The 26,463-nt window shown below is 54.7% G+C and overlaps 8 protein-coding genes across 8 annotated transcripts; 4 read left to right on the plus strand and 4 right to left on the minus strand.

The window, feature by feature from the left end:
- Positions 1–729: 729 nt before the first annotated feature.
- M406DRAFT_242083 (uncharacterized protein) lies at positions 730–1,374 on the plus strand (the record flags this gene model as incomplete). The annotated part of the gene is made up of 1 exon (XM_040916163.1): positions 730–1,374. A coding segment is annotated over one exon (645 nt), but the record flags the coding sequence as incomplete, so codon positions are not given.
- A 90-nt stretch (positions 1,375–1,464) lies between these two features.
- On the minus strand, positions 1,465–3,838 carry M406DRAFT_295173 (uncharacterized protein). The gene is made up of 4 exons (XM_040919176.1): positions 3,764–3,838; positions 3,622–3,678; positions 2,285–3,539; positions 1,465–2,153 (listed from the first exon to the last, which is right to left on the minus strand). Exons 3-4 carry the CDS (start codon positions 3,304–3,306, stop codon positions 1,706–1,708), a joined length of 1,470 nt encoding a protein of 489 aa, XP_040772513.1. The 5' UTR covers positions 3,307–3,539; positions 3,622–3,678; positions 3,764–3,838; the 3' UTR covers positions 1,465–1,705.
- Positions 3,839–4,351: 513 nt separating this feature from the next.
- On the minus strand, positions 4,352–5,625 carry M406DRAFT_342307 (carbonic anhydrase; the record flags this gene model as incomplete). The annotated part of the gene is made up of 3 exons (XM_040921760.1): positions 4,352–4,938; positions 5,181–5,291; positions 5,613–5,625. 3 exons carry the CDS (start codon positions 5,623–5,625, stop codon positions 4,352–4,354), a joined length of 711 nt encoding a protein of 236 aa, XP_040772514.1.
- A 1,445-nt stretch (positions 5,626–7,070) lies between these two features.
- Positions 7,071–8,558, minus strand: M406DRAFT_357771 (L30e-like protein). The gene is made up of 4 exons (XM_040923767.1): positions 8,501–8,558; positions 8,161–8,232; positions 7,576–8,085; positions 7,071–7,504 (listed from the first exon to the last, which is right to left on the minus strand). The coding sequence occupies exons 1-4, from the start codon at positions 8,501–8,503 to the stop codon at positions 7,304–7,306; spliced, it is 786 nt and encodes a 261-aa protein (XP_040772515.1). The 5' UTR covers positions 8,504–8,558; the 3' UTR covers positions 7,071–7,303.
- A 225-nt stretch (positions 8,559–8,783) lies between these two features.
- On the plus strand, positions 8,784–10,240 carry M406DRAFT_347895 (adenine nucleotide alpha hydrolases-like protein; the record flags this gene model as incomplete). The annotated part of the gene is made up of 1 exon (XM_040922339.1): positions 8,784–10,240. Exon 1 carries the CDS (start codon positions 9,032–9,034, stop codon positions 10,238–10,240), a length of 1,209 nt encoding a protein of 402 aa, XP_040772516.1. The 5' UTR covers positions 8,784–9,031.
- Positions 10,241–10,265: 25 nt separating this feature from the next.
- Positions 10,266–11,112, minus strand: M406DRAFT_323906 (uncharacterized protein). Its single transcript, XM_040919828.1, has 6 exons — positions 11,065–11,112; positions 10,935–11,007; positions 10,785–10,877; positions 10,718–10,721; positions 10,530–10,624; positions 10,266–10,474 (listed from the first exon to the last, which is right to left on the minus strand). Exons 2-6 carry the CDS (start codon positions 10,980–10,982, stop codon positions 10,454–10,456), a joined length of 261 nt encoding a protein of 86 aa, XP_040772517.1. The 5' UTR covers positions 10,983–11,007; positions 11,065–11,112; the 3' UTR covers positions 10,266–10,453.
- Positions 11,113–16,866: 5,754 nt separating this feature from the next.
- Positions 16,867–18,758, plus strand: M406DRAFT_74489 (uncharacterized protein; the record flags this gene model as incomplete). The annotated part of the gene is made up of 4 exons (XM_040925739.1): positions 16,867–16,939; positions 17,029–17,098; positions 17,172–17,392; positions 17,458–18,758. 4 exons carry the CDS (start codon positions 16,867–16,869, stop codon positions 18,756–18,758), a joined length of 1,665 nt encoding a protein of 554 aa, XP_040772518.1.
- A 4,918-nt stretch (positions 18,759–23,676) lies between these two features.
- On the plus strand, positions 23,677–24,407 carry M406DRAFT_357774 (uncharacterized protein). Its single transcript, XM_040923768.1, has one exon. It carries the CDS (start codon positions 23,818–23,820, stop codon positions 24,307–24,309), a length of 492 nt encoding a protein of 163 aa, XP_040772519.1. The 5' UTR covers positions 23,677–23,817; the 3' UTR covers positions 24,310–24,407.
- Positions 24,408–26,463: the final 2,056 nt, after the last annotated feature.

Raw genomic sequence — 26,463 nt, forward strand, 5'->3', positions numbered from 1 at the left:
TCTTCCGGCTGGCTCCGACTGAGCTTGTTTTATACCGAGAAGAATAAGAAATTCGATCATACCTAAGAGTTCTGTTAGTCATGCTGGCAGTCCACAAACGAGCATCCTCACGTATGGTTAGCACGTAGTTCGAGGCTCAACCAGAGAGTCATGCCTGTCCGTTGATGCCCAAGGAACAGGTCTTTTATTTCGGTGCTACAGGTTGTATAACACTGCGCCAGGTGTACTGTCTCGAAGGAAGAAGATGACGTCCGAAGGAATTATTAGGTATTGCACGCCCGATCGACCTGATGCAATATTATCACTGGATCGATCTGTGCAGACCCGAGTTTCTCCTGACAACACTAACCTCGCAGTAATTCTTCAACTCGGGATTGATTTTGGTTTCATTAAGTATTTGTATTTTTTCTTTCTGGCTGCTCCTTCTTTAAAAATCGTTCGAAATCACTTGAAGTATCCTCTTTCCCCGCTTGTGCGGAGTCACAGGGCACAGGCAAAGGTGCACTTTCCCGCCCATCCAAGGCTTGGTACATGCAACTTCCACTCTCAACAAAATCTCACCAGGCCTGCTTTTCTTGTGCCACGCCCAGCTTCAACGAATCACAAAGGCAGTGAGCCTCGCAAGCCCTTGCGCAATAGTTAGACCACAGCAGCTAAACAGAGGGAAATTAGAAGGAAGGAATAAGAAGGGCAAAAAAAAAAAAAAAGATGCCCGCCGCCAAAAACCGGCCCGCCCCCAAGAACTGGCCCGCCCACCTACCCTACCTAACCTCCCCCTCGTACGCCTCAGCCCTCACCAAAACCCAACTCCGGTCTCTGCGCTCCAGGCCCACTAGCATTAACAACCCAGACCTCCGCGAGGTGCCCCTCAGCCACAAGCCAGGCCCGTCCCCCAACGTGAAAATCACGCCCATCACAGACCCCCACCACCCAGCCTTCAACCAGGCCGGTCTCTTCGCCACGCGCGCCTTGAGCCCAGGCTGCTTCATCCTGCCGTATCTGGGCGAGATCCACATGTCCGATGACCCGGCGCACACGGCGTCGGACTACGATCTCTGGCTGACCGATCGCCGCAGTGGAGAGGAGGGGAAGGACGACGACAACGAGGGTGTCGCTGTTGATGCGGCGAGGATGGGCAATGAAGCGCGATTTGCCAATGATTATCGCGGGGTGCCTGGGGCGGTGAGGCCGAATGCTGAGTTTTGTGAGCTGTGGGATGCTCGTAGGGGGGAGAGGGGGATGGGGGTCTTTGTGTTGCCGGCGAGCAAAAAAATGAAAGGGAAGGGAGGGGGGATCGGGAAGGGGCAGGAGATCTTGGTGAGTTATGGGAAGGGGTTTTGGGATAAGAGGAGGAGGGAGGTGGAGGAAGAAGACAAGAAGATGGGAGAGGACAATAGAGTGGACGAGGTTGACGTGCCGTGAACGGATATCTTGGATACAGGTAATGGGATGGGTCCTGAAGCTGATTTGGTGTCCTGTCATGTACGATATACACCCGTACGGGGTAAAATCTCCCTAAAAAGAAGATGGCAGTACTACTCGGATGGGGAGTAGGGATCTGCCTGAGCAGACCTTCATTGTTGCGTCGCAGATAATTCTACTTTCGAGGGCCATGGAGAGTTCCCTCTGACCTTTCAATGGGTACTAGAAAGTCAGACATGAGTCTGGGCAGCAACGGCGGTGGCGACGACGACGGCGGGTTCCCCTAGAACCCGTCTACATGGGTGCCAACCCCTTTCTGCTTCGCAAACTCAATCACCCTGAGGCCCACCGTGAGATCCATAAGACCAAGCCCTACGCTCTTGTAGATGACATTTCCTCCCTGCAGCCACCTGCACATGTGGTCCTCCCGATCCTTCTTTTTCTTCTGCTGCTGCTCTGCCGAGCGGTGGCTCGACCTCCGCCGGTGAAAGAGCTGGCGGCTGCTGCTGCGGGATGGCGAGGACGGCCGACTACCGGGCTGACTGTTGCTGCCGCCGTTTTCTGTGGAGGAGGAGCTGAAGATGGTTGACATGGATGGGCCCGAGCTGAGATCGAGCTTGTCGAACTCCGAGGTGGGCGCGCTGCTGCCCTCGCTGGACATGTAGCTCCCTGTATCTGAAGAGGACTCCTCGTCCATCTTGATTCTGTGCAGCATGACGAGCTCGCCCAGCCTATATCATTGTTTTCATGTCAGCAACTCAGCGGACAGTCCTTCGAGATCTCAAAAATAGAGAGAGAATGTTATGAGAAGAAAAGAAGGGGGGGGGGGGGAGACCTGATAGGAGGTCTTGTTTTCACTCACTCAATGAGCTGATTTGGGCTCAGCTCGCCTTGGATGACTTCTCCCGCCTCCTTCAAGGCACCATCAAGGGTGTCCACGACCACCACACCTCCCTCCACAGCATGTTTATGAAAGTGTCGATGGCCATGCTCATGCGTCTTGACCGCCTGGTGCACCACCTCCAGCGGCAGCTCGATCATATCAGGCGTATAGCTCCCGATGGCCACGATCAGCCGCCCCTTTCTCCGCCCCTCGCCGCTGGTCAGGATCGAGTGCTGAAAGAGGGGCTCCTGGCTCGGCGTGCAGCAGAAGATGACATCGGCTGCCCTGACCTGATCACGCAGGAGGCGGGCATACTCGCCGTAGCCTGGGGTCAGCATGCCAAATTCGGCGTCGGCCCAGCCCTCACGCTTCTTGACGTCGGTGGGGACGACGTAGAAGCGCTTGAGAATATTCTTGGCGCCCTCGGAGAAGGTCCGGTTGATGATGTTGACGTGCCGGATGGTGTCGCCGCGGAGCATCAGGGCGAGCCGGATGTGCCAGTAGGCCTGCTCGCCGCTGCCAAAGGCAGTGATGGTATGGACCCTATTGCGCTTGATCACGAGGCATGCCGAGGCGAGAGCAGTGCGGAAGGCCGTGAGCGTGCTGGCGTGCAGGATACCCACCGGCTGACCTGTGGAGGCGAACAAGGTGATGGCACCGGTAGGTTTGATCTTTGGCTTGCTGCTCAAGGCTTCATTTTCTGTTGTTGTTGTTGTTGTTGTTGTCGTCTTTGGGGGTGGTGAGAGGGTGATGACCTTGACGCCGAGGCCGGCTGGGCTGCTGGAGGGCATGAATAGGGACGTCGCGCCTGTTCTGGAGGAGTTGATGGTTGTGCGGTGAGGCTGGTGGATGTCTGCATCCTCCTCGTCAGGCTGTGACCCGACCGAGTAGTCGTGGAGCGCCCCCCTCAGGTCCATGTAGAAGGCCTCGAGCTCATCTACGGTCATGGACTCGAGCAGCTCCTTGATCTGCTCGTCCGTAAGGACTGAAAGCGACGACATCCTGAAGGCTCACTGTTTTGAGTCAGTAATCCAAAACATGAAAAAGCTGTCGTCTGATCTGGCTCAATCTGATATGGCCGGATTTGATCAGATCTAGACCAACTCTCTCCTCGCACCTAGGAGGAGTGCGATCGATGGACTGGAAATGACAATGATGATGATATCCTCGACTCATCAGGTTGAATAAATCGATACCAGTACAGCTTACGACTGCGAATGGGACAAGACAAACGCTGTCAGGAAACAAATGAGCGTCAGTAGTTTATCACCAGCCGACGAGGGAGAAGGAGGGGGGGGAGTAGTGTGATTTCTTGCCTCCGTTGCGTTTCCGCCGAAGTCGCCGTTGGTAAGGGACGACAGTCCAAGAATTTACTGCGGGCACGCCAAGTTAACACAGTGGAGCTTTCCCAAGAAAACCACACATACTTAATGCAGTGAGTTAAGTTCCTTTGCATACGTTACTCAGCCCTACTTTCGCCCGAATTTGGAAGTACACTCACGATAGTCTTGTCAATAAGTCGAGCTCAGGAAGGTGTGGTAATTCGGTGTTGAACGGTTTGGTCATGGTAAATTCCCAAGCGCAGTGGATGTAAGTGAGGAGAGGCATACCATATCATTGGACGGTTGCGGGGTCTTCGAAGAATGTTCAAGGACAGGGTTCTCATCATCACAGCCTAGCGACATGACAAAGCACAAAGAACGTCGTTTGCCTGTGGGAATGAAAACAGAGTTGGTATGATGAATTGCTTTGCCATTGGGAGAAATCTTCTCTTATGTTGCTCTGATTTCCAAAAGCAAGGAAAAACAAAAACACAAAAACAAAAAAGCTCGCTGCTGCTCATCAAAGGCAAGAGAAAAACCCTCAACAGAAACCAAGGCAACAACACGTCTGTAAGCCCTTCCTTTTAAGACAAATCAAACCCTCCCGCTATTCAGAGGAGAAAAAAAAATCGACCTTGTCTTGCATTCCACCCACCTCTTTTTCTTCATACCTAACAAAAGGCAAGATACTCAGCAACCCAATAACCACGCCTCAGGAGGCCCCTCATTGGCCAGTCATGGAGGCGCCACTGTTCCTAAAGACCAGTGTGGCATGCTTGCCCCTGATGATATCGTTCTGACCCGGCATCCTCTGCCCGTTCACCTTGGCCTTGGCGTTGCCAAACCCCAGGTCGCGGATCCGCCCCGACGCGAGGTCGTAAAGACACCCGTGCACCTCGAGCCCGCGGTCCCGGATCGCCTCCTGCACCGTGAAGTTGGCCAGCAGCACCTTGACCCCGGCCTCGACGTTCAGCTCTGCGATGCGAACCAGCCGCTCCTTTTCGTCCTTGATCTCAGCCAGTTCCTGCGCGTGGGCGAACCGAGCCGCCTTGAGGGGCGTGAGCCATGTGTCGAGCACGCCGCCCACGCGTGCGTCCGACAGTGCCGCCGCCGCCCCGCCGCACGCAGAGTGACCGCAGAGCACAATGTGTCGGACCTTGAGGTGCGCCACGGCGTACTCAATCACTGCCGACGTGTTGATGTCGGTGGCCGAGATGATGTTGGCGATGTTACGGTGCACGAACACGTCGCCCGGCTGTAGCCCGAGGATTGTCGTCTCGGGGCAGCGGGAATCGGAACACCCGAGCCAGACTGTTATGTATGTAGGTAGAGGGAGAAAACGTCAGATCAGAACAGGTACCTTCTTTCCTTTCTTTCTTTTTACTTCTCTGGGGGGGGGGGGGTTGCTTTCTTGTCTTTGTGACGGGACTAAAGGAAAAGCGGGCACCACATGAACCCGCTGTGGCTCAAGGCTCGCTTCCTCTGACGGCAGCAAAGCCCACCAAGGCACACGGGAAGAGAGGCGGGGCGGGCTGAGACAAGCGACTACTTACGGATCTGCGGTGATTGGCCGCTAGCAAGCTTCGAGAAGAACTCTGGGTTCTGGTGGGCTTTATAGCCCGCCCAGGCGCCGTTGGAGCTCAGCGCATATTGGTAGCTGTCCTCTGTGGTGGAGATGGACTCGGTCAGTAAAGTATGCGCCATGACAGCGGCTCGGTGTTATACATGAACTTGGGAACACAAGAACAGGTGGAATTCCTGCGCTTGACAACAGAGTTAAATGACAAAGAGGTTGGCTGACCACTTTAACAGTATGATCTTATTTTCCTCCTCCTTCTCTCTTCCCCTCTCTCGTTTGTCTCTTTGAGGTTGAGAGAGAGAGAGAGGGGAGGATGAGACCAAAATGAAAATGGTCTGATACATCACCCGAGGACTCGGCATTGGGGCGGGCTTCCGTGGTTATGCATATAAGCTTGTGTACTTACGATTGTGTGCCATCTCGAGTCTCGGGCTTGTATCAGAGTCGGGCCAAGGGAAATTTCGATTCACCCGTGCGCTTTCTCAATCATCAAAAAGGCTCGGCGGTCTGGGCATGAGAGGACCGAGAGCGGGAGAGAGAGAGAGCAAGACAGAGAGGGAGGGAGAGATAGAGCTATATGAGGTAGCAGTACTGGTCGTAAAACGGTTCTGGATAGAGCACCAAGGCGCCCCTCCTGACCCTCGTAGCTCAGGGCGAGCGCGGTGCTAGACAACAGCACCAAACAAGCTGTTGTGGACCCCCCGTTGTGCAAGGTATCGGATTCCTGCCGATATGCAGCCGGTGCCGAGGCCGAGTAAGCGGTGACGATGTTCGGTGAGTTCCCCTGGGCTATATGTCGAGGGTGATAATTGATAAGCGGACGCGAGCGCAGGGCTGGAAGTGTCAATTATGATGACTGATCTTGGTGGTGATAGTGATGGTGGTGAATGTGTTGTTGTTATTGTTATGTTCTTCTGTTGGATTCCTGAAGCATTAAGAATATATTCGAACTGTCTGGTCAAGTTAGAACCTTCGCCGTATTGCTCAGTGCCGAGAGAAGGCGGAAAGGGACAGACTGGCCCATACGAACCTGAGAAACAAACAATACCCGAGCTTTCGGTGCGCGATAATGGTCCCTGACAAAACGCGAGCTGCTTGTAGATTATGGGGTTCAGGTGGGTTGGGTAAGTGGGTTGAGGACCACCTCGTTTGTCGCCGTGCGTTGGAACAGAACACTTAGGGGAGTGAAGTGTGCATGGGAAGGACGGATGAATGGATGGTTGGCGGTCGTTCATCAGAAGCAGCCACCAGGAACATGTTCGCAAGAGCCTGAAAGATACTTGGGATGGTCATGAAACTTATTTATATTTGGGGAAAAGAAGAAGAAGAAGAAGAAGAAGAAGAAGAAGAAGAAGAAGAAACTCCCCCCTACAGAATCAAGAAGGTCCCCCAGGATCAAGATCCAACACGGATCTGGCCTGAAACCCCTTCAAACCCGATAAGGATGTTGTCACCAGGGGACACGGTGTGGCACATATAGCGTGGTCCCAAAGATTTGAGATACTAGCTATTGTTGGAACCCCAGGAATTGCCATGCCTTCAAATGCGAGATCGCCATCGCCCAGGCCCTGGCACCCAGCGGAAGATCCCCCTGCCTGAATCCGGGTCTGTTTTGCATGTCCCCTCAATATCATGGAGACTAAGTACTAAATGGTTGGTAGCTTACACTTACTACGAGATCTTTGCTCGGCGCGCGAGACTGCGCGAGCAGAAGTCCCCATAGGAGAACCACACTGGTGGGGAGAGCTAGTTGGGCGCAATGTCACTAGACAGTGTTGCACAACATTTGAGCATGAATATGCAGAGACATAACACCACCTTGAATATGGCTTACGACGTTCACGTACGGGCGGACGGATGGTATCCTTTTCATCTCGAGAGTCGTATTCATGAGTGGGCCTGGCTACTCGGCGGCAATGTCACACAATACAAATGCGACCGAGAATGTTGTCCAGATCAAGCAGTTTCCATTGTGTCATCCATAACCGTTTTGGTATTTTCCCGTACGCCGTGACCATCACACAAAAAAAAAAAAGGTGAGAACCCTGGGCCAACCATGCTATCCCATTGAATGAAACCAGACCTCGCGCAAGATGCTTAGACCTTGATGGCAGACTCGAGAGCCTTCCTCTTCTTCTCCGTGCGCTTGTTGGCCTTGTCACCCATGATACCACCACCCCACTGGCGGCGGGAGTTCTCGGTGTTGGCCATGTAGCCGTCCTTGATGGCAGAGACGAGCTTGGACAGCTCGCTCTTGTCCTCGGAGCGAACCTCGGTGATGGCCAGAACAGCGGCGGTCTAGAGGGGAAGATCATGTCAGCGGTGTTTCAGAAGTTGGGACCCTTTTCACTTGGAAATCTGCAGCTTACCTTCTTGTGGACGACAGTGCCCAGACGAGCCTTGCCCTTGACGATGGCGTAGGGGACACCCATCTTGCGGCAGAGAGCAGGCAGGAAGATGACCAGCTCAATGGGGTCAACATCGTTGGGGATGAGGACCAGGGAAGCCTTCTTGTTCTCGATCAGGCCAACGACGTGGTTGAGACCGTACTTGGCGGCGTAGGGCTTCTTGGAGACATCCTCCTTCTTCTTGCCCTCCTTGATGGCGGTGGCCTCCTTCAGCAGACGCTCCTTCTTCTCCGTCTTGGTCTCAGGGCGGTACTTGTTGAGGAGCTTGAAAGCCTGGGCAGCGGTGTTCTTGTCGAGGACCTGCTGGAACTGGGCGATCGCAGGAGGCACCTTGAGGCGCATGTTGAGGATCTTCTTTTGGCGCTGGAGGCGGACATACTCGGGCCACTTCACCATGCGGGAGACATTGCGCTTGGGCTGGATGTCCTGGCCGATACCGAAGTTGCGGGGACGCTTCTCGATGAGAGGGTTCTGCCAACGTATTTGTCTTAGCATTCGATCGAGGGTTTTGGTTGATGAGGAGTAAGGGAGGAATTCTCAACGTACCTTGGGGGCCTTCTTGCCAGCCTTGGACTGGGGGAAGGGCGCGGGGGCCGCCTTCTTACCGGACTTGGGAGGCTGTCATTGAGGAAGAAAAGACATCAGCAAATGTGGTTCATTGACTGGTGGTCTTTCTTGAACTCTAGAGAGCCCAGCAGGCGACATTTCTGCCAGCGCTGCTGAAGCTCAAGCCAGGTAGATCATCACCCGTGTGCCGCAAGGTCACAAACGGGCGGAAAATGCATCTCGGTCGTTGAAGACGAGAGCACTGTTTGCTCAATGGGCGATGAACATCATCGCACAATGCGAGATGCCATCATAGTAGGCGGTTCGATCAGATGCTTACCATTTTGACAGGTTGTTGGTTGGGCGATTGCTTGTCGTTGACCCTTGAGAGAAGCAGTTGGCTGGCGAAGGAGGAAAATCTTCAGAAAAACTCGCGGGCCCGCGGTCGAGATTTTGAGAATCGGTGGGCTAGCAAATTTCGCGCTAGTCGTTTGATAGCTAGCGCGAGTGGCCCGAGCTTCATCCACGTGATACCCCGAATCCAAGACTAGAGGGTAGAACTCGCTCCTCAAGACTGCAGGTATGTCAGGCTCTTCACTTGGCCTACAAGATCGCTTTGATACAATTTAACTCCGCCGCTTACTCTTGACAACCGACATAAGTCTGTTTCGACATCGCGCAAGTTGTAGGGAGGTGATACAAAGGCCAAAATACCAGGGTCTTCCTGTGAGCTGGGCGCTTGCTGGTGGGGCCAAAGGCAACATTGAAGCGGCACTTGGGCGTCCTCTCGAAAGCGGGAGGCTTCAACAAATCCCCCCCCCCCCCGGCCCGGACCAACACCTTTATTGTCAGCGTTTGAGGAATCTGCAGGATGCCTCCAACGCCCTGCGTTGTGTGCCAGACAGAACGGGCCGTTATCAAACGGCCAAAAAATCATCAGAAGCTCTGTAAGACGTGCTTCATACGAATATTTGAGGAAGAAGTCCACCACACCATCATCGCATCCAACTTGTTCTATCCTGGAGAACAAGTCGCCATCGGAGCCTCTGGTGGTAAGGACTCGACAGTCTTGGCGTCTGTCCTGAAAACTCTGAACGACCGACACAACTATGGCCTAGACTTGATGTTATTGAGTATAGACGAGGGGATCAAGGGCTATCGGGACGACTCCCTGGAGACAGTTAAGCGTAATGCAGTACAGTACGACATGCCTCTAAAGATCGTGGGCTACGACGAGCTCTACGGTTGGACGATGGACCAGGTGGTTGACACAATCGGAAAGAAGGGCAACTGTACATACTGTGGTGTCTTCCGACGACAGGCTCTTGATCGAGGCTCGAAGATGCTGGGGATCAAGCATGTTGTCACGGGTCACAACGCGGACGATGTGGCAGAGACGGTCCTCATGAATTTGTTGAGAGGAGACCTGCCCCGGCTGTCCCGGGCTACCAGTATCATCACTGGCGACTCGAATTCGGACGTCAAGCGGAGCAAGCCCTTGAAATACTCGTATGAAAAAGAGATTGTGTTGTATGCACATCACAAGAAGCTGGATTATTTCAGTACTGAGTGCATCTACAGCCCGGAAGCATTCCGTGGGAGTGCACGAAGTCTTATCAAGAACCTGGAAAGAGTCCGCCCAAGCGCTATCCTGGATATCGTACGCAGCGGAGAGGATATGGCCAGGTTGGTGCCGGGAAAACAGCCCGACAACTGCGCATGCAAGGTCAAGTCGGCTCCAGTCGACGCGGTCCTGGAAGAGGAAGATATCGGCGGATGCGGATCTGCAAATGGCCGGACTTCGGGCAATGAGATGTCGGTCATGGAGGCCCAGCTGAGAGGCAATGATACTGCCAAGAATCTTGAGATCGATGTCACTACTGCTGTTCCTCTGAGGCCACGAACGAAGGATGGCCAGAGCCTGTCAACTCACAACGGAAAGCCGGGAGGAAAGAAGGCGATCACTAAGCAGGTGAAGGGGAAATGCGAGAAATGCGGCTACATGTCAAGTCAGGCAATGTGCCAGGCATGCATGCTGTTAGAGGGGTTGAATAAAAACAGACCACAAATACAACTATAGCCATGCTGCAGTCGGTCATATGTTTACTGTTGATGGTATTTGAGTTGCTGAAGTGGATAAAACAAAAAAGAGATGCCTCTCTGGCCCCAAATAGCCCTTCTTTCTGCGACACCGTGACACCGTGACCAATCTCCTCGAACCTTTTCAAGTGCGTACATCAATCGCACCTTCACCCTAGCCTCGTCTCCGTTGAGATTTCATGCAGCAAGATGTCTAGCAGACTCGCTTCTCCACCTGCACACAAAGGTGTCAGCTTCAGATGATATTAGAAAGAAGGTTGATCACGTACCCTCCAAGGGTTGTTCAACTCGTAGCCCGGCGGCGCTATCGGCGTGTCCGATTGTCCTCGTATTTCACCAGTGAGTCTTCGGTCGCGGTCCATCACTGCAGCTCAAAGCATCAGTACAACATAGTCAGTCAGCTAGAGAGAGACAATCATGTCTGATCAAGGAGGCGAGTGGTCCTGTGTCATCGTACTTTGCTGCGAAGAAAGTCAGCGAATCGTCAGGGCGGGGAGCGGCATGTCAGGAGATGGTGTACGCACTCTGTCCCACTGGTCCAGCGATCGCCTGGCCCTCTTTTTTCCATTTGCATAGTATTTGATATTCGATAGTCCGGCGCCAGTGACGCCAAACATCTGTGTCTCGTCTTAGCAGAAGTTGGAGGGGGGCAGAGGAGCTCGGGCTTCACACACCGTGAAGACGATGGCATATGGAAGGAAGGTTTCGAAGGGGACAGGCATGGTTGTCTCGTAGTCGATTGGACGTCTGATCAATATCAATTAGCATGGCAATCAAGTCAAAGGTCTCTTGGTATAGGCTTGCCTTCTTGGTTGGGTGGGTGGCTTCAATTGTCACACTTGGATTGTCCTTGAGGTTGTGATTGTGATCCTGGGTGAAGTCAGAACCAGTCCGCTTGGGGCCGGCAACGGTGGACAGTGTGATTATATAAGCAATCCGGGGGAGCTCTAACCCTGGCCAATGCATGATCTCCTAGTCCGAACAGCGCGCCTCCTCCCTATGGCGAAACCAGCACAATGACTGCTCAAATTTGATGAATACATCACAGTTGCATTGATTCTACGCGTCGAAATCCTCAAAGACCACCTCATTTGCTTCATCTGCCCTGCGCCGGACCAGCCTTTCTTCCAGGAGCGCGTCTGCTACCGCGCGTTTCCCCTGCAGCCGAGAAGCCCCCACCCATGCGCGCAGGAGCGACAAATCGTCGCAAATCCATCCCATATCACAATAAACGAGCTCTATTCCGATCTCCGAAGGCGTACGTAACAAGCCAATCACTAGAAATGAAGCAGGGCGCGGTGCCCATGTCTCTCTGTCTCTGAAAACAGAGCGGCGCAAGAGGGCAGCTGCCAACGACGCTAGCCACCGAAGCCTGGTTGTCACAAACGGCGCGCTGTCGCTGGATCAGCCGGCGGGCATGCCCAAGATGGGTGCGCTGACCAGTGCGCAGCAGCTTATGGAGGAAGAGCTCCAGCAGAGCGTCCGCGAGAGCCATGATACTACCAGCTACGACTCCGACGAGGACGCACCGGGCGAAGAAGAAGACGTCGATGCAATGGGCGAAGAATACATTGATGCGCACGGCGACGAAGATGCGGAGGGTGAGGAAGACCTAGATGCCGAGGGGGAAGAGGTTGAGACAGAGGATCAGGAGGAGGAGCAGGAGGAACAGCAGGACGAAGAGCAGGACGAAGAGCAGGATGGGGAGCAGGAGGAGCAGGAGCAGGACGAGGAGCAGGGGGTTGAGAGTGTTGATATCTCCGATGCGGACGGTAGTGACGAGGACGCCGAAGCAGAAGATGAAGACAATTACGTGGACGCCGAAGGCGAGTCAGACGATGAGGTACAGCAGGTGGCTGGCGGAGGGAAAGAGGTACCCGAGGAGAGCGCGGGTGATGAGGAAGAAGGAGACGATGAAGAAGAGGGCGTCGGCGCTGTCAAACTCAGGCCGGGCGAGACTGATGATGAGGAAGAAAGCGAAGCCAGCGAAGGCGAGTCATTTCATGCCGAGAGTGACGCATCCACGGACGGAGGAGAGGACTGGGCCGAGGCCGCCGAAAATGAAGACGAAGAGGACGATTCGGAAGCCGAACCTGCTGCGCTCTGCACGTTCTGCAAGCAAGATGAGGAGAATGATCCACACGAAGAGTTCGTGCCCTTCCTGACTTGCTCGGGGTGTGGTGAAAGTGGTGAGTGGTTTGTTAGGATGATTTCACTCTTAATGTTGACCTACTGACATGCATGTAGCCCACCAACAATGCGCCCGCGAAAGGAAAGCTTTGATTGGGAAGCACAGTAAGCCACGAACTCTGATACGGGAGAAAGAAGTCAGATGCTAATCATTGCATTAGGCAATAAGTCATGGACGTGCCCCGAATGCGCAGAGGTCTCAGAGGCAGAAGATGAAGACGAAGAAGGGGTTGAAAGTGAACGTGAAGATGGTCGTGACCGGAATGCCGCTGCCAATGTCGACTCACCACCGGCGACCAGGAGATCGACGGCACCTAAACTTGCACGGGACTTGCTGCCATCCCAAAGAGGGGCGGTCAAGCCAGATTCTCACTCAGTTTTCAACCAACTCGTGCTAGATGACGACCCTATGGATGGGTCTCGTGTGCTTAGAAAGCGCAAGACATCATCTATCGCGGATGAAGAATTTATCACTAATCTTCGAAAGCGACGAAAAGGCTCAGGGGACAGTCAGAGCATTGACGGAATGGTAGCCACGACTGGTGCTGACGAGGAAGGTCGACCACGGTCAGCACGATCTTTACGTCTGAAGATACCAACGAACAAGACAAACAAGCCCGTTGCCATCGTTAAGAAGACACGTTCGAAGCTCATTATCAAATTTCGCGTTGAACCAGACGAGCTCAAGAAGATCTTGTCGAAAGGGCCCAAGCCACAAAAGCGCGGTGGACGACGCCCAGCAGGCAGGCCAGCAAGAGCAGGCAGCTCACGCGGTGGCAGGCCCACAGCGACGCCTCCCCTCGCGCCATTTGCGTCCAGCATGTCACAGCCTTTTTACTCCTTCTTCGACAAGGATATGGACGATAAGGGCAAGCCTTATGGTGGTATCCTCACCGAGGCTGAAGCTGACACATCCAAGACGCTGCCCATCACCGAGGACCGCCGCCGATTCGATGAGGCTAAGCAGAAGGCTGAAGAGGACTGGAAGGAAAGGCTCTTGCAAATGCAGGCCGAGGCCGAGGCTCCAGTTCGCAAATCTAAAAAGTCAGCAGGCCCAGCCAGTCAGATCGAGTGTATCGAATTTGGTGGCTGGGAGATCGATACTTGGTACGCGGCCCCGTATCCTGAAGAGTATAGCCGGAATCGCGTGCTCTTTATCTGTGAGTTCTGCCTGAAGTACATGAATTCGGACTATGTGGCTTGGCGGCACAAGCTCAAGTGTCCGGCCAAGCACCCTCCTGGGGACGAGATATACCGGAGTGGATCTATCTCAGTCTTCGAAGTGGACGGCCGCAAGAATCCTGTCTATTGTCAGAACCTGTGTCTGCTGGCGAAGCTGTTTCTGGGCTCCAAAACCCTCTACTACGATGTGGAGCCCTTCTTGTTCTACGTACTGTGCGAGTACAACGACCTTGGATACCACTTTGTCGGCTATTTCTCCAAGGAGAAAAGAGCCAGCAGCCAGAACAACGTCTCCTGTATTCTGACACTCCCCATACACCAGCGGAAAGGCTATGGCAACCTCTTGATCGACTTTTCCTATCTCCTTACTAGGGTTGAAAAGAAATGCGGATCACCAGAGAAGCCACTATCTGACATGGGTCTCGTGTCGTATCGAAACTACTGGCGCTTGGTCATGTGCCGCTATCTACTCAGCCGCGTGCCCGAGGACAGGCACGAGAAGAGAGGCCTCAGCATCAAGCAAATCTCTGACGACACGGGCATGACCGCCGACGATGTCATCTCAGCCTTGGAAGGCCTTAGATGTCTTGTTCGAGACCCGCATACGCAACTCTATGCATTCCGCGTCGACGTTGAGTTCTCCAGGCAGTACGTCGCGAAATGGGAAGCCAAGAATTATGTTCAGCTGGACCCAGCCGCGCTCACTTGGACACCGTATGTTATGGGTCGCAGCAACGCCACCAACTTCGAGCTCGCGCCAGCCATGCACGCTATCGCTCCTAGGGAAGAGGACGAAGAGCAGAAGGCTACGGACGTGGTGATCGCTGAAGTTGTGAGGGAAAACGGCCAGACTGTGCAAGTCCCGGTTGAAGCGAATGGAGTTGCCCTCAAATCTGAGGAGGAAGCAGGGGCAGATGAGGTCGCGGACGCGGATGCGGAGGCAGATGCAGAAACCACCGTCCTTGAGTCAACTGAACCGAACGAGACAGGCGTCGAGGACATTGCAGTCGAGGATGCGCCCGCATCCATGGAAGCTGCTGAAGACGCAGATGCCAGCGCTGAGGTAAAGTCCGCGGCAAATGTCCCAGAAACCAAGGAAACTGAGCGGCCATCCGAGAACAGAGGCTGTGTTGAGGGTGAGCCTTCACAGGAGTCATCAAAAGCCGACATGGAGGAAGACAAAGAGAACTCATGGATGTCACCATACAAAGACATCCCGCCAACACGCTTTACGGTCTATCCTCCCCTCCACGGTGGCAGGCGGCCTGGAAATCGCCCACCTGCAACTCCCCGACCTGCAGTATCTCGGATAAGCAGTGCATCGCGACTCAATGCCAGACGCTCGGCCACTCGTCAGCCTCCGAAACCGAAGGCTCGGAGTAGCAGTTCCCGCAGTCGGAAACCAGGAGGCACCGGTCGTGGCCCCGGACGATGGCCCAAGGGCACCAAGAAGAGTGATTACGGAAACGCGGATAGTGGTCCTGGTCTTCCCCCAGCGTGGCTGGAGCGACAGCGTACGGCGGTAGAACCCAAGGGGGCGGGCTCCGGACTGGTGGAGAACGGCGATACTGACACCATGCAAGATGGAGAGGAGCCTGCTGTGTCCGAGGAGGCGAGCCATGTCAAGGTCAACGGCACAGGCAGGTCATCTGCCAGGAGCAGCAGGAGTGCGGATGATGCTGACGGGGACACTGTCATGCAGGATGCCGAAGCAGTAGAGACGTGAAGGACGGCGCAGCATGGCTTTGGCTGCCACGGACGAACGATCTATCTCACACAGGTGGATTGGCGGGTTCTCTTCTCATTATTCGTGTAGAAATTTTGAAAGCAAGGCGTCAGGCATCATTTGTTAGCATGCAGTAACAGTACAACCTCAGCATGCGAGGAAGAGCAGATAGTCGCGTAAGGAGACCCCACCGTCAATCATGCGGTTAGAGCTCAAAAGGGATGCCTCAAGGCTTCATATCTTTTGAATGTCTTATAATACCACACATGTCTTGAAAGAGACAAGGAAATCAAGATGTTCCAATGTGGGTGTTTCGTGAGTGACTTGAGCTTTTCATGACCCAGGAACCACTGGCCTCAGGCAATGTGAGATGGCATGGGAGTACAGTATGGCAACTGGTCGCCCCAGCTGGACTTCGCGGGATCAAACCGTTCTACGTTGCAGAGACGACGACCAGGCTTTTTAAGGTTGTACTTTCAGGGCATTAAGCATTGAAAATGACAGCCAGCGCAACGTCGTTTCAGGGAGCAGAAAGTCTTGGGATGATGTCAATCTTGGAGAAAGTTACGGGTCCTCCAGCCCGGCGCGCGCTAATTCTGCTCCACCAACCTAACCTGACTTCCTTCCAAGGCTGGGCGACACAGGGCCTGGGCCTCGTCAACTACTCGTGTGATTCAATGCCCTGTTTGTTTGACCTCTTGAGCATCCTCGCATCGTCTCGCTCGCCCACCGCTGCCTTGAACTGTGCGTACATTGAACTCTTCTCGTCCTCTAGACAAAGCATAGACAACAGATAAACCTCAATCTTAGGTAGGGCTGACCTCTCCTTTTTTCTGCACTCGTGTGTAAGGAGTTTTGCGGATACCAGCAAAAGCAATCAGCGATCAGCAACCGAAAGTGACCTCTCAAGCTGCGGTAATTCCAGGACCTTGTCTTTCTGGGGCAGCGAACCAAAGATCTCCAATTTCCCGCCCAGCAGCCCAAGCAGTACTTCTCTCCGCCCAGCGCCTCCGCCACAGCCATCGATTGATTGATTGATTTATTTAGACCCTCCCGCTAAACCCCCTAACGCGAGCGTCGCATTCTTTACCACCCCCCCTCCCTCTTTTTCCTCATCAAACTTCGACGTCCTCACTTCCCTACGCATGAAACCGATCCAAGTCATCGATCGCTCGTTCCAGCTGCCCTCGTGAAGATATTAGGACAACTGCGTCATCGCTCATCGAAGGCGAAAGGAGACCTGAGGCACCGGAGAAGCATCGGCGCATCCATACTACTGCGGCCGAGCACGCATCAGAGAAGTCACTGGATACGCGAAACGCCCAGCCCATTACGCAACGCTACCTCAGCTCACTTTCCCGGCCCCTCCGTCTGCGACGACGCCCGCTATCTCTCTCCTATCGCCTGACTGCTTCCAGCAGTGACTGGTTGTTGGACCATCCGATCGCTACCTGAACGAAAGAAAATCAACGTCCACTCCGAACCGATTCCCTATCGCAGTTGCAGATATGTCAAAAATAGTGAGGAGCGTCAAAAATGTCACCAAGGGGTATTCAAGCGTCCAGGTGAAGGTGCGCGAGGGTACGTCAACGACAACCGGAGCCGGAAGAATGCTTTGTTCTACAATGGCCCAGAGCCTTGAATTCGCGTGCTGATAATTGTGTTATTAGCAACGAGCAATGATCCATGGGGCCCAACGGGGACACAGATGGCCGAGATCGCACAACTTACCTACAACTCGTATGTCATATCTATCGGAACCTCTTGGTCCATAAGGAGGGCGAGGAATGCTGACGATGTGTTGCCACTACAGGTCCACCGAGTTCTACGAGATCATGGACATGCTGGACAAGAGGTTGAACGACAAGGGCAAGAACTGGCGTCATGTTCTGAAGGCACTGAAGGTGCTGGACTACTGTCTGCACGAGGGATCCGAACTTGTCGTCACCTGGGGCAAGCAGAACATCTACATCATCAAGACCCTTCGAGAGTTCATGTACATCGATGAAGAGGGCAGAGATGTGGGCCAGAATAGTGAGCATTCCTATTTTCCCGCGTGTTTCGCAGGCAGCAACGGGCTGACTTTTATTTCTCTACAGTTCGGGTGGCCGCTAAGGAGTTGACCTCCCTGTTGCTGGACGAGGAGCGCCTGCGAAGCGAAAGAACCGACCGGAGGAAATGGAAGTCCCGTGTCACAGGTCTCGATGAATTCGGCCCGACAAGCCCTCAAGAAGCCCCGCAGCGACGCCGACGCGAGCGCACCGACGATGAAGATGCCGAGTACCGGTTGGCAATCGAGGCTAGCAAGCGTCAAGAAGAGGAGGACCGGAGGAAGCGCGAGGGCCGGCGGGATAGCGGCGAGGATGACGACATCGCCAAGGCTATCAAGCTGAGCAAGGAGGAGGAGGAAGCGCGCCGGCGTCAACTGGAAGAGCAGAACGCCCAGTCTCTGTTTGATGACACCCCTACGCAGCCTCAGCCGACGGGTTGGAACCAAGGCTACCAACAAGGCAGTGGAGTGGATTGGTTGGGCAACCCTATCGATCAGAACCAACTGCAACCTCAGCCCACAGGCTATATGCCTAATGCCTACACTGGCTTCGGTACGCAGCCCACGGGATTCCAGCAGAATGGTTTCTCGAATGGCTTCGGTCAGCAACAGCCCACTGGATTTGATCCTTATGGCCAGAACCTGCAAGGGCAACAGGCTTTCCAGCCTCAACCCACGGGCTACAACCCATATGCGCAGCAGCAGCAGCTCCAGCCTCAGCAGACGGAATCGCCCGTACAGCCTGGAAGCAATAATCCGTGGGCAACGAACAACAATCACAACCAAGCCTTATCCGCGATGCCACCGATGAAGACAGGCTCGAACAACCCATTTGCTCAGCAGCAACAGCCTACCTACAGCCGGCCACAACCCTACAAGGTCCCGTCATTGTCGGTGCTTAATCCTCTGCCAGAACAGAAGACCTTGTCGACATTCCAGCAGCAGCAGCCAACTTCATTCACACCCCCGCCGTCGCAACCTCAGCCTCAGCTGCAGTCGATGCAGCCGCAGAGGGAACTCAGCGAGCACGAGGCCAAGCTTAATGCCCTACTCGCAGGTGGCGAAGGACAAGACACCTTTGGAAACGTGGGCCAGACTCGTATCCCAGCACAGCACACGGCGCCCGGAACGTTTGTAAACAGCGCGGGCGCTGGTCTCAACAGGCTTACTGCGGAGGCAACCGGCAACAATCCATTCCTCCGACAGCAGTTCACCGGCATGCCGAGTGTGTCATACGGAGCCTCTGGCCCGTCTGGCATGAACGGTGGGTTCGGGCAGAGCTCGAGCAACCCATTCGGGACGCGGCCTCAGCAACAGCAAGGAAACCAGGGTGATCTGATCCAATTCTAGACAAGAGGCGGGCAAGATTGCGGCAGCAGGTAGCAGAATCAGGTAGCAAAGGCTAGACTACGGCCTGGTAATTCTCATTTTCCAGTTTCTTTGCGCGGCGGACGGTGTGTGGTTGGGTACAGGGTTTCGTGGACGTGGGTGTGCAATTCTCAAAATGTTCTGGGTGGCGCAGACTTGGTTGACCGAAAGTCCCATCTTCCTGATTCCTGTCTACGAAAACGACTCGGTATATCCCACTGGAGGTCCCTAGGCAGCATTAAATCGTTATTTGGTTTGGTTTTTCTTCTTTTCATTATTGAGAATGGGTAGGCGCTGTGTGGAGCCTCTATATGTGTATTGCCTGCTCTGCGCCCTTATCCAAGACTCCCACCTTCGAAGTCCAGCCCCTCCATTAAATTTCACCATAACTCAGCTGTCTTGTTAATCAAATGAACAATCAGTTCAAAAAGATTGGAAATGCAAGTTCATAGTGAGTCACTTCCAACTTGGAATTACTTGGGATTGAGTCAAATGTAGGGTACAAAATGTCCTTGATATTGGTCACGCGGTAGGCTGCAAGGCAGATTGGTGAAGTAAATTAGTCAGGAGGCCAAAAAGGGTTTAGCTTACAGATGTGGGGCCCCCTGCTGACCAGTAGCGGGAACAGGCCAGCCTTCACCAAGGCCACCCCCAAATACCTACCGCTACCAGGAGCTCGCCTCCTAACCACCTACTTTACCTTTCCAGCAAGAGGTGAGAGAGTGAGGGAAGCTTACCGTTTTACTTCGCTCGCTGCTAATCTCCACCTCATCCTTGTGCAATGACTTTTTTGTCATGAGCTGATTCTTTTTTTTCTTAATTCATTCCGGGCGAGTTTCGCATTTTCTTTTTGTTCCTTTCCCGCTTCCAACAGGCAATTCTTTTGTGCCTGTTGGGGCTCACGGTAACCTTCAACGCCCCAATCGAGAAAAAAATCCAACCGCATCGACCAGCCTTGCGTCCTGGCCGAATCGAAGCTCGAACATCGCGCGTGACAACTACGCGACACCATTCAAAGCTTTCTATCTACAACGTCAATTCGATTAACGATCGCATAGCCAAGGCCATCCCCGCGCGAAACGCACTCTCTCGACGCGTTGGGCGCGCGACCACTGCGATCGCGAAGACCACCCCCCGTTCGCTCCGTCGCATACATTCTAGGCCACAGCTCTTGACATCCTATCGCGAGCGCGACCATCTTCGACCATGTCTTTCGGTGGCTTCGGTGGCTTCGGCCAGCAAAACAACACCTCGAATACAGGCGGCTTCGGCGGCTTCGGTTCCACCGCAACCAACAACACTACGCCCGGTATGTCCCATCACCCCTCACCCCCGATGTTCTTTTCACACGCCCTCCACTCATCTCGCTTGCTGCCTCTTGATGTCGTCCACCCTGTTTTTTCTCTGTCTTCTCCCTTGCGCGCTGGGCCTACATCCGCCGGCAACCCCAGCCTTGGCTGACATGTCGTCCACCAACTACCAGCCTTCGGACAATCTCCCACACCCGCGTTTGGATCGACGAATGCCAATCCTGGAGGTGGCCTTTTTGGTGGCTCTTCAGGCGGCGGCTTTGGCAACAACACAGGTGGTATGATACATTTTCCTTTGAACAAAGCGAGTGCGATGATTTAATGGGGGACTTGGGCGCGCAGGCTGCCGCGAGACAAATGCCTGGGATGCGGCAGCTACACTCCTCCGCACAAGGCCTGCCTTTTGAGTTGATACTGTGCTGCCTGCTTCTTTCAGTCCGAAAAGCCCATCTCTGTCCTGTCATGTTTATATCACCAACAATTGCCGCGGTCTTGCTGACATTCCTTCTCTCGATCTAGGTGCCTTCGGAGCTACGTCCAACAACGCCTTCGGTGCCAAGCCAGCTTTCGGCGCGCCCGCTACGACTTCTTCAGGAGGGAATCTTTTTGGCTCTACGACCGCTACGACTGGAGGAGGCGCTTTTGGTACGGGTGGGTTCGGCACCAACAACACTCCAACACCTGGCTTCGGCGGCACCTCTGGCAACACGATGTTTGGTGCCAACAAGCCCGCGTTCGGGGCCACGAACACTGCGACCGCAGGCGCTGGTACTTTGTTCGGAAACAACTCCACTCCCTTTGGAAGCACTGGCTCCGGCTTTGGTTCAACGGCCCCTTCAACTCTCGGCGGCGCTGTGCCAGACCCTCCCGGAACCGCGGTGGCTCCCTTCCAACCCTACCTCGAGAAGGAGGGAACCAGCAGCGCGCAAAACTCGTTTCAGAACATTCTGTTCCAAGAGCCGTACAAGAAGTACTCTGTTGAGGAGCTGAGGTTGGTGGATTACGCTCAGGGTCGCCAGTATGGCAACGGTCCAAGCGGTGCTGCTGGCGCGTTTGGCACCACATCTGGCTTCGGGAATACTGGCTTCGGGAACACAAGTTCGAACACGGGTTTCGGGACCAACAATACGACAGGCGGCCTGTTCGGCAACAGCAACAACACGCAACAGACCTCTACAGCCTTCGGCACCACCGGCACCACGAACACCGGCGGTGGCTTTGGTGGTGGGCTGTTTGGGAACCAGAACAAGCCCGCGACTGGAGGATTGTTCGGCAACACTGCAACCTCGCAGCCGGCCCAGAGTGGTGGTCTTTTTTCCAACAATACAGGAGGGGCTTTTGGCAATACTGCAACTCCGAATGCATTTGGCAGCACCCCGTCTACGAACACCGGCGGTGGTCTGTTTGGCAATCAGAACCAGAACAAAACCACCGGTACTGGATTCGGAAGCAGCTTCGGCAACAACACGAGTGGTACATTCGGCAATACTGGCACGAATGCTTTTGGCGCTACCCCCAACAACACGAGTACTGGTGGTGGATTGTTCGGAAATCAGAATCAGGGCACCAGCACGGGGACTGGTCTCTTTGGTACGGCCCCCACTCAGCAGCAGAACCAGACCGGCGCGTTTCCTTCCACCTTTGGAGGTCAGGCTCAACAGCAGCAGCAGCCGCAGACAGGCGGCCTGTTCGGTAACCAGCCGAAGCCAGCTGGAAGTCTTTTTGGTGGCAACACCGCCGGGCAATCTACCACTGGCACCAACAGCCTTTTTGGGCAGAGCAATACTTCTAGCCCATTCGGCCAGGCGAGCAACCAAACACAACAGCAGGGCAATGGCTTGTTCGGTCAGAAGCCGGCGGCGACTGGTGGAGGTCTCTTCGGAAACACCCAACAGCAGACGGGTCAGGCCGGTGGGGGTCTCTTCGGCGGTCTGGGGACCAATAACCAGGCTCAGCAGCAGCCGGCCACCAATTCGCTATTTGGCGGCCAGACGCAACAGAAACCTTCCCTCTTTGGCCCGCCTGCCCAGTCGACCGGCACCGGTCTCTTCGGCCAGCCACAACAACAACAGCAGAGCAACACACTCTTTGGAGGCTCAGCAGCCCAGCAGCCGCAGCAGAACTCGCTCCTTGGTAGTACTCTGTTCAACAACTCTCAGAATGCGCAGTCCACTCCGCAGTCACTCACTGCCAGCATCAGCGACCTGAATGCCTTCGGAACTCCATCACTTTTTGCTGGTCTGGGAACTGCTGAGGTGCAGAACCCCGGTCCGCTCGCCACTCCCTTGTCGTCCAAGAACAAGGGTCCCCGCAAGAATGCCATCTTGCCAATGTGGAAGCTCAACCCCGGATCAGGATCCAAGTTCGTGACTCCAGTGAAGCGAGGCTTTGGCTTCTCGTACAGCACCTACGGCTCTCCGGTTACTCCTTCCAGCACCGGCAGCACTCCTGGCACCTTTGGACAGAGCCTACTCGGTACTGGCCAGCTGAATCGGTCTCTCAGCAAGAGCTTTTCCTCCAGCAACCTACGCAGGAGTATCAACGCTGATGACAGCATCCTGTCGCCTGGTTCATTCTCTGCCAGCATGGGTCCCCGCTCTTACGGCAGTGGACGCTTGAACAAGCTTACAGTGGACAAGTCTCTGCGGGTTGATCTATTCTCCCCGATTTCCAAAGAAAAGGCCGCCGAGTCGCCGAACGGCCCACGCAAGCTCCCTAAGCGGGTCAGCTTCGACACCAGCAATGTGGACAACGGCACCCCCAGCACCATTGGAAGCAACGGGTCGTCTACAGGCTCGACGCCCGACTTGGGCTACATCCGCGCTGCTCCCAATGGTAACACTCCCAATGCAAACGGTACTACTTCCCGAAGCCCGGACGGCCCGCCCGAGATGGAGCAAGTCAGAGGGAATGAGCTTGCTGTTGTTCCTGAGGAGCAGTCGCCGTCTTCCAGCTCGACTGCTGCCACTGTCGGTGTTCCAGGCAAGGAAGCAGGAAAGTACTGGATGAGCCCCTCGAAGGAGGAACTGCAGAAGATGAACCGCGTGCAGCTCTCTCAGGTATCGGACTTCACAGTTGGTCGGGACAACGTGGGCCACGTCAAATTCCTGGTTCCTGTCGACCTGACGACCATTGACCTCGATAAAATCGCTGGTGAGATTGTTGTCCTGGAGACTCGTTCGTGCACGGTGTACCCGGACAATGTCAAGAAGGCAGCTGTGGGCAAGGGTCTGAATGTCCCGTCCGAGATCTCCCTCTTGTTCTCGTGGCCACGAAACATGGACAAGAGAACAGGTCTTCCCATCAAGAACGGTCGTCATCTTGACAAGCACATCCGCAAGCTGCAGAGCACCAACGACACAAACTTTGTCTCGTACGATCCCGAGAACGGCAACTGGACTTTCACTGTTGAGCACTTCACCACCTATGGTCTTGATTATGATGAGGACGATACTGATGGTGAGACTCTCGGTGACATCACCGTTGATGATATGGCTCTTCCCTCCCCACCCAAGGCTTCCAAGGAGATGGACGACGCCTCTCCTTCCGATGACCCAGAAGACACTTTCGAGTTCAGGCGTAAGCGTCGCGCCCTACCAGGCGCCTTTGATTACACGGGGGCTGTATCCGAAGACGAAGAGGATCCTGCTGATGTCCACCAGCAGTCTTTTTTATCTGACCGCTCCGCGGGTTCTGCGTTCCAAGCCCCAGTCCTTGACGAGGATGAGGAGATGAACGCTGAACATGCTCTGCCTGAGGACCAAGCTGCGAGCGCTTACCTCGGGTATCATCACGCCGCGGAGCCAGAATTCGACTCGCCCTACCATGGTGGATCGATGGCTGAGTACCAAGAGACACCTGGCGGGATTATGAGAGCCCGGCTGCAGGCCATCAAGGGAGCGAACACCCCTTTGAAGATCCAGGTTGCCGATGGTGATGACTGGGCCGACATGCTGCAGAAGACGATCAACCCGCAGAAGCGGGATCGGGCTGCGCTGAAGTCCATCAATGAGGAGGCAACTTACGAGGCCCTCAAGGAGAGCATACGAAAGGAGGACTCGTCTCCTGCGAAGCCAAAGATCGTGTCGGATGGTCGTGGTTTTGCGACGAGCATTGAGCTCATGAATTCGTTGTTTGAGAAGCCGAAGACTATGGCTCGGTCTGCTGCGCCAGCCCCAATTCCGACTTCTGGGTTCAAGGTTGGTACTCTACCTGTCTGTTGAATCGCACACGGCAGGGGGATGGGCGAGTGTCGTGTGTTTTTCATGTCATTGTATTTATACACGTTGCATTTTCTCCAATAAATTGAGCTCGTACTAAGATTCCCTTTTCCTTTTCCTTAGTGGCAGTACAAGAAGCAAGACAACACGGATCAAGAAGAGATGGACCCTAACGATAAGGCATTCCATGACACATTCCGCCCAAGCTGGGGCCCCGATGGCACCTTAGTCCTCGCAACAAGCCCCAAGGTGCTATCACGATCATCCAGGCGAGCTTTGGACAAGGATGGCATCATGTCGATGAGCCATCTCAACATCGTCTCCGAGAACCGCGATGTCCGATTTGCCAAGTTCGCCAACGAGTCCTCGGCCAAGGCACTTGCCAACCAGATCTCGCTGACCAGCGTCAACGTCGTCAATAATGTGCCAACCGTCGGGCTGGGATCCGTCCACTCGTTGACGGCATTCTTCCACGGTCAAGACCTGCAGAACCTAGCGAACGCTCACGAGAAGGTAGTCTGGGAACTTGCAAGCATCTTATTCGATCAAGTCTTTGATGCACAGGGACGACCGATTGCTGCAGCTTCAGAAATCGGACAGGTCCGCCGACGAAACCTCTCCAAATTCTGGCAGAACCTCGTGGAGGAAGCTGCCAACCGCGATGTCGGCATGGCACACACGCCCGAAGACAAGGCGGTCGCGGCGCTGTCGGGCCACCGCATCCCCGACGCTTGCAAGCACCTTCTTGACGGCAAGAACTTCCGGCTCGCGACACTGGTCTCGCTAATTGGCACCAGCGACCAGTTAATGCAGGATATGCGGGATCAGGTCCGGGAGTGGCGCGAATCCAACGTGCTCTCCGAGTTCGCGGACCCGCTCCGCGCCATCTACGAGCTTCTGGGTGGTAACGTCTGTGTTGTGGATGGAAAGAAAGGGGTCATGGAGAACCGGATGGATTCCTTTGTTATCTCTGATAAATTCGGTATGGATTGGAAGCAAGCTTTCGGCCTCCGTCTGTGGTATGCGATCACGACCAACGACGATGTAGTGGAGGCGATACATGGCTTCGAGGAGGATCTCAAGCAAGACAAGGAGAAGTCGCCCAAGCCGTGGTATGCGGAGCAGGGCATCCAGGCTTTGTGGGAGGACCCTGAGCTGGAGAAGAGAGAGGACCTGCTGTGGGGACTTTTGAAGCTGTACGCCAGTGAGGAGACCGACCTCGCCGATGTCCTCCGACCCGAGAACTCCCAGCTGTCACCCCTGGACTTCCGTCTGTGCTGGCAACTTGGCCAGGCCCTTGTCAACACTGGCAGGGTTGACTTTGGCGGAGACGCCAACGACAAGGCGGATGCTGCCACCTTGTCTTTTGCCTCGCAGCTCACCAGCGAGGGCAACTGGCTGGAGGCCGTCTTCGTCCTTCTTCACCTGACCAAGTCAGCCGCTCGCGCCAAGGCCATCCAGGAGCACCTGTCTCGTCACGCGCATTTGATCGGCAGCGAGACGAGCGAGGACTTTGTGACGCTCGCGCAGACCTTCAAGGTACCGACCACGTGGATCTGGCAGGCCAAGGCGCTCTTCCAGCGCGCAGTCAAGAAGGACCCCAAGTCCGAGGTCATTTACCTCCTCCGCGCAGCATCGTACAGCGAGGCGCACAAGACGTTTGTCAAGCAGGTGGCTCCGCTCGCCATCATCGAGCGCGACTACGAAGGCCTATGGGAGATGCTGGCGCAGTTCTCGAGCGCGGAGGGCTCGATCGCGGACTGGAACCTGGGCGGCAAGATCTACACGGATTTCTTGACTGTCATGCAGCACGTCCAGCGCGGCCACCTGTCAGACGTCCCGCAGGGCGCCGTGAAGAGCCTCATGGCTGGTCTCCCCGCCATGCAGGAGAGTGTGCAAGTCCGGGCAGATGCGGATGTGTACGAGGTTGCGGCTGTGGCGGATATGGCGAACATCTTGGCCAAGGTCGTGGTAGAGCTTTCAAAGACGAAACAGGTGAGTGTTGATACAGTTGGACTCCGCCTGTGTTTTTATCATCTTCTTTTGTTTCTTAAGAAATGGACTTGAGGCTAATGTGTTACGGCTTAGGCCCAATTCTCGAAAGTTCTCGGCCTACCGCTGACGGAGGATGCGTACCTCAAGTACTCGAACGAGCTG

This window comes from Cryphonectria parasitica, assembly GCF_011745365.1.
Source record: "Cryphonectria parasitica EP155 unplaced genomic scaffold M406scaffold_8, whole genome shotgun sequence".
Classification (NCBI taxonomy): domain Eukaryota; kingdom Fungi; phylum Ascomycota; class Sordariomycetes; order Diaporthales; family Cryphonectriaceae; genus Cryphonectria; species Cryphonectria parasitica.

What these genes read in the sequence shown, in the direction of transcription:
- M406DRAFT_323906 (XM_040919828.1), bottom strand. Translation starts at nt 10,982, where the DNA reads ATGCCTGTCCCCTTCGAAACCTTCCTTCCATATGCCATCGTCTTCACG. An exon ending in CATATGCCATCGTCTTCACG is followed by an intron (nt 10,878 to 10,934) that starts GTGTGTGAAGCC and finishes GACGAGACACAG; the next exon opens with ATGTTTGGCGTCACTGGCGC. An exon ending in AGTTGAACAACCCTTGGAGG is followed by an intron (nt 10,475 to 10,529) that starts GTACGTGATCAA and finishes CTTTGTGTGCAG; the next exon opens with GTGGAGAAGCGAGTCTGCTA.
- M406DRAFT_357774 (XM_040923768.1), top strand. Translation starts at nt 23,818, where the DNA reads ATGAACGCTGAACATGCTCTGCCTGAGGACCAAGCTGCGAGCGCTTAC.
- M406DRAFT_295173 (XM_040919176.1), bottom strand. Translation starts at nt 3,306, where the DNA reads ATGTCGTCGCTTTCAGTCCTTACGGACGAGCAGATCAAGGAGCTGCTC. An exon ending in AGCCCAAATCAGCTCATTGA is followed by an intron (nt 2,154 to 2,284) that starts GTGAGTGAAAAC and finishes ACAATGATATAG; the next exon opens with GCTGGGCGAGCTCGTCATGC.
- M406DRAFT_357771 (XM_040923767.1), bottom strand. An exon ending in CTGGCAAGAAGGCCCCCAAG is followed by an intron (nt 8,086 to 8,160) that starts GTACGTTGAGAA and finishes ATACGTTGGCAG; the next exon opens with AACCCTCTCATCGAGAAGCG. An exon ending in GCACTGTCGTCCACAAGAAG is followed by an intron (nt 7,505 to 7,575) that starts GTAAGCTGCAGA and finishes CTTCCCCTCTAG; the next exon opens with ACCGCCGCTGTTCTGGCCAT.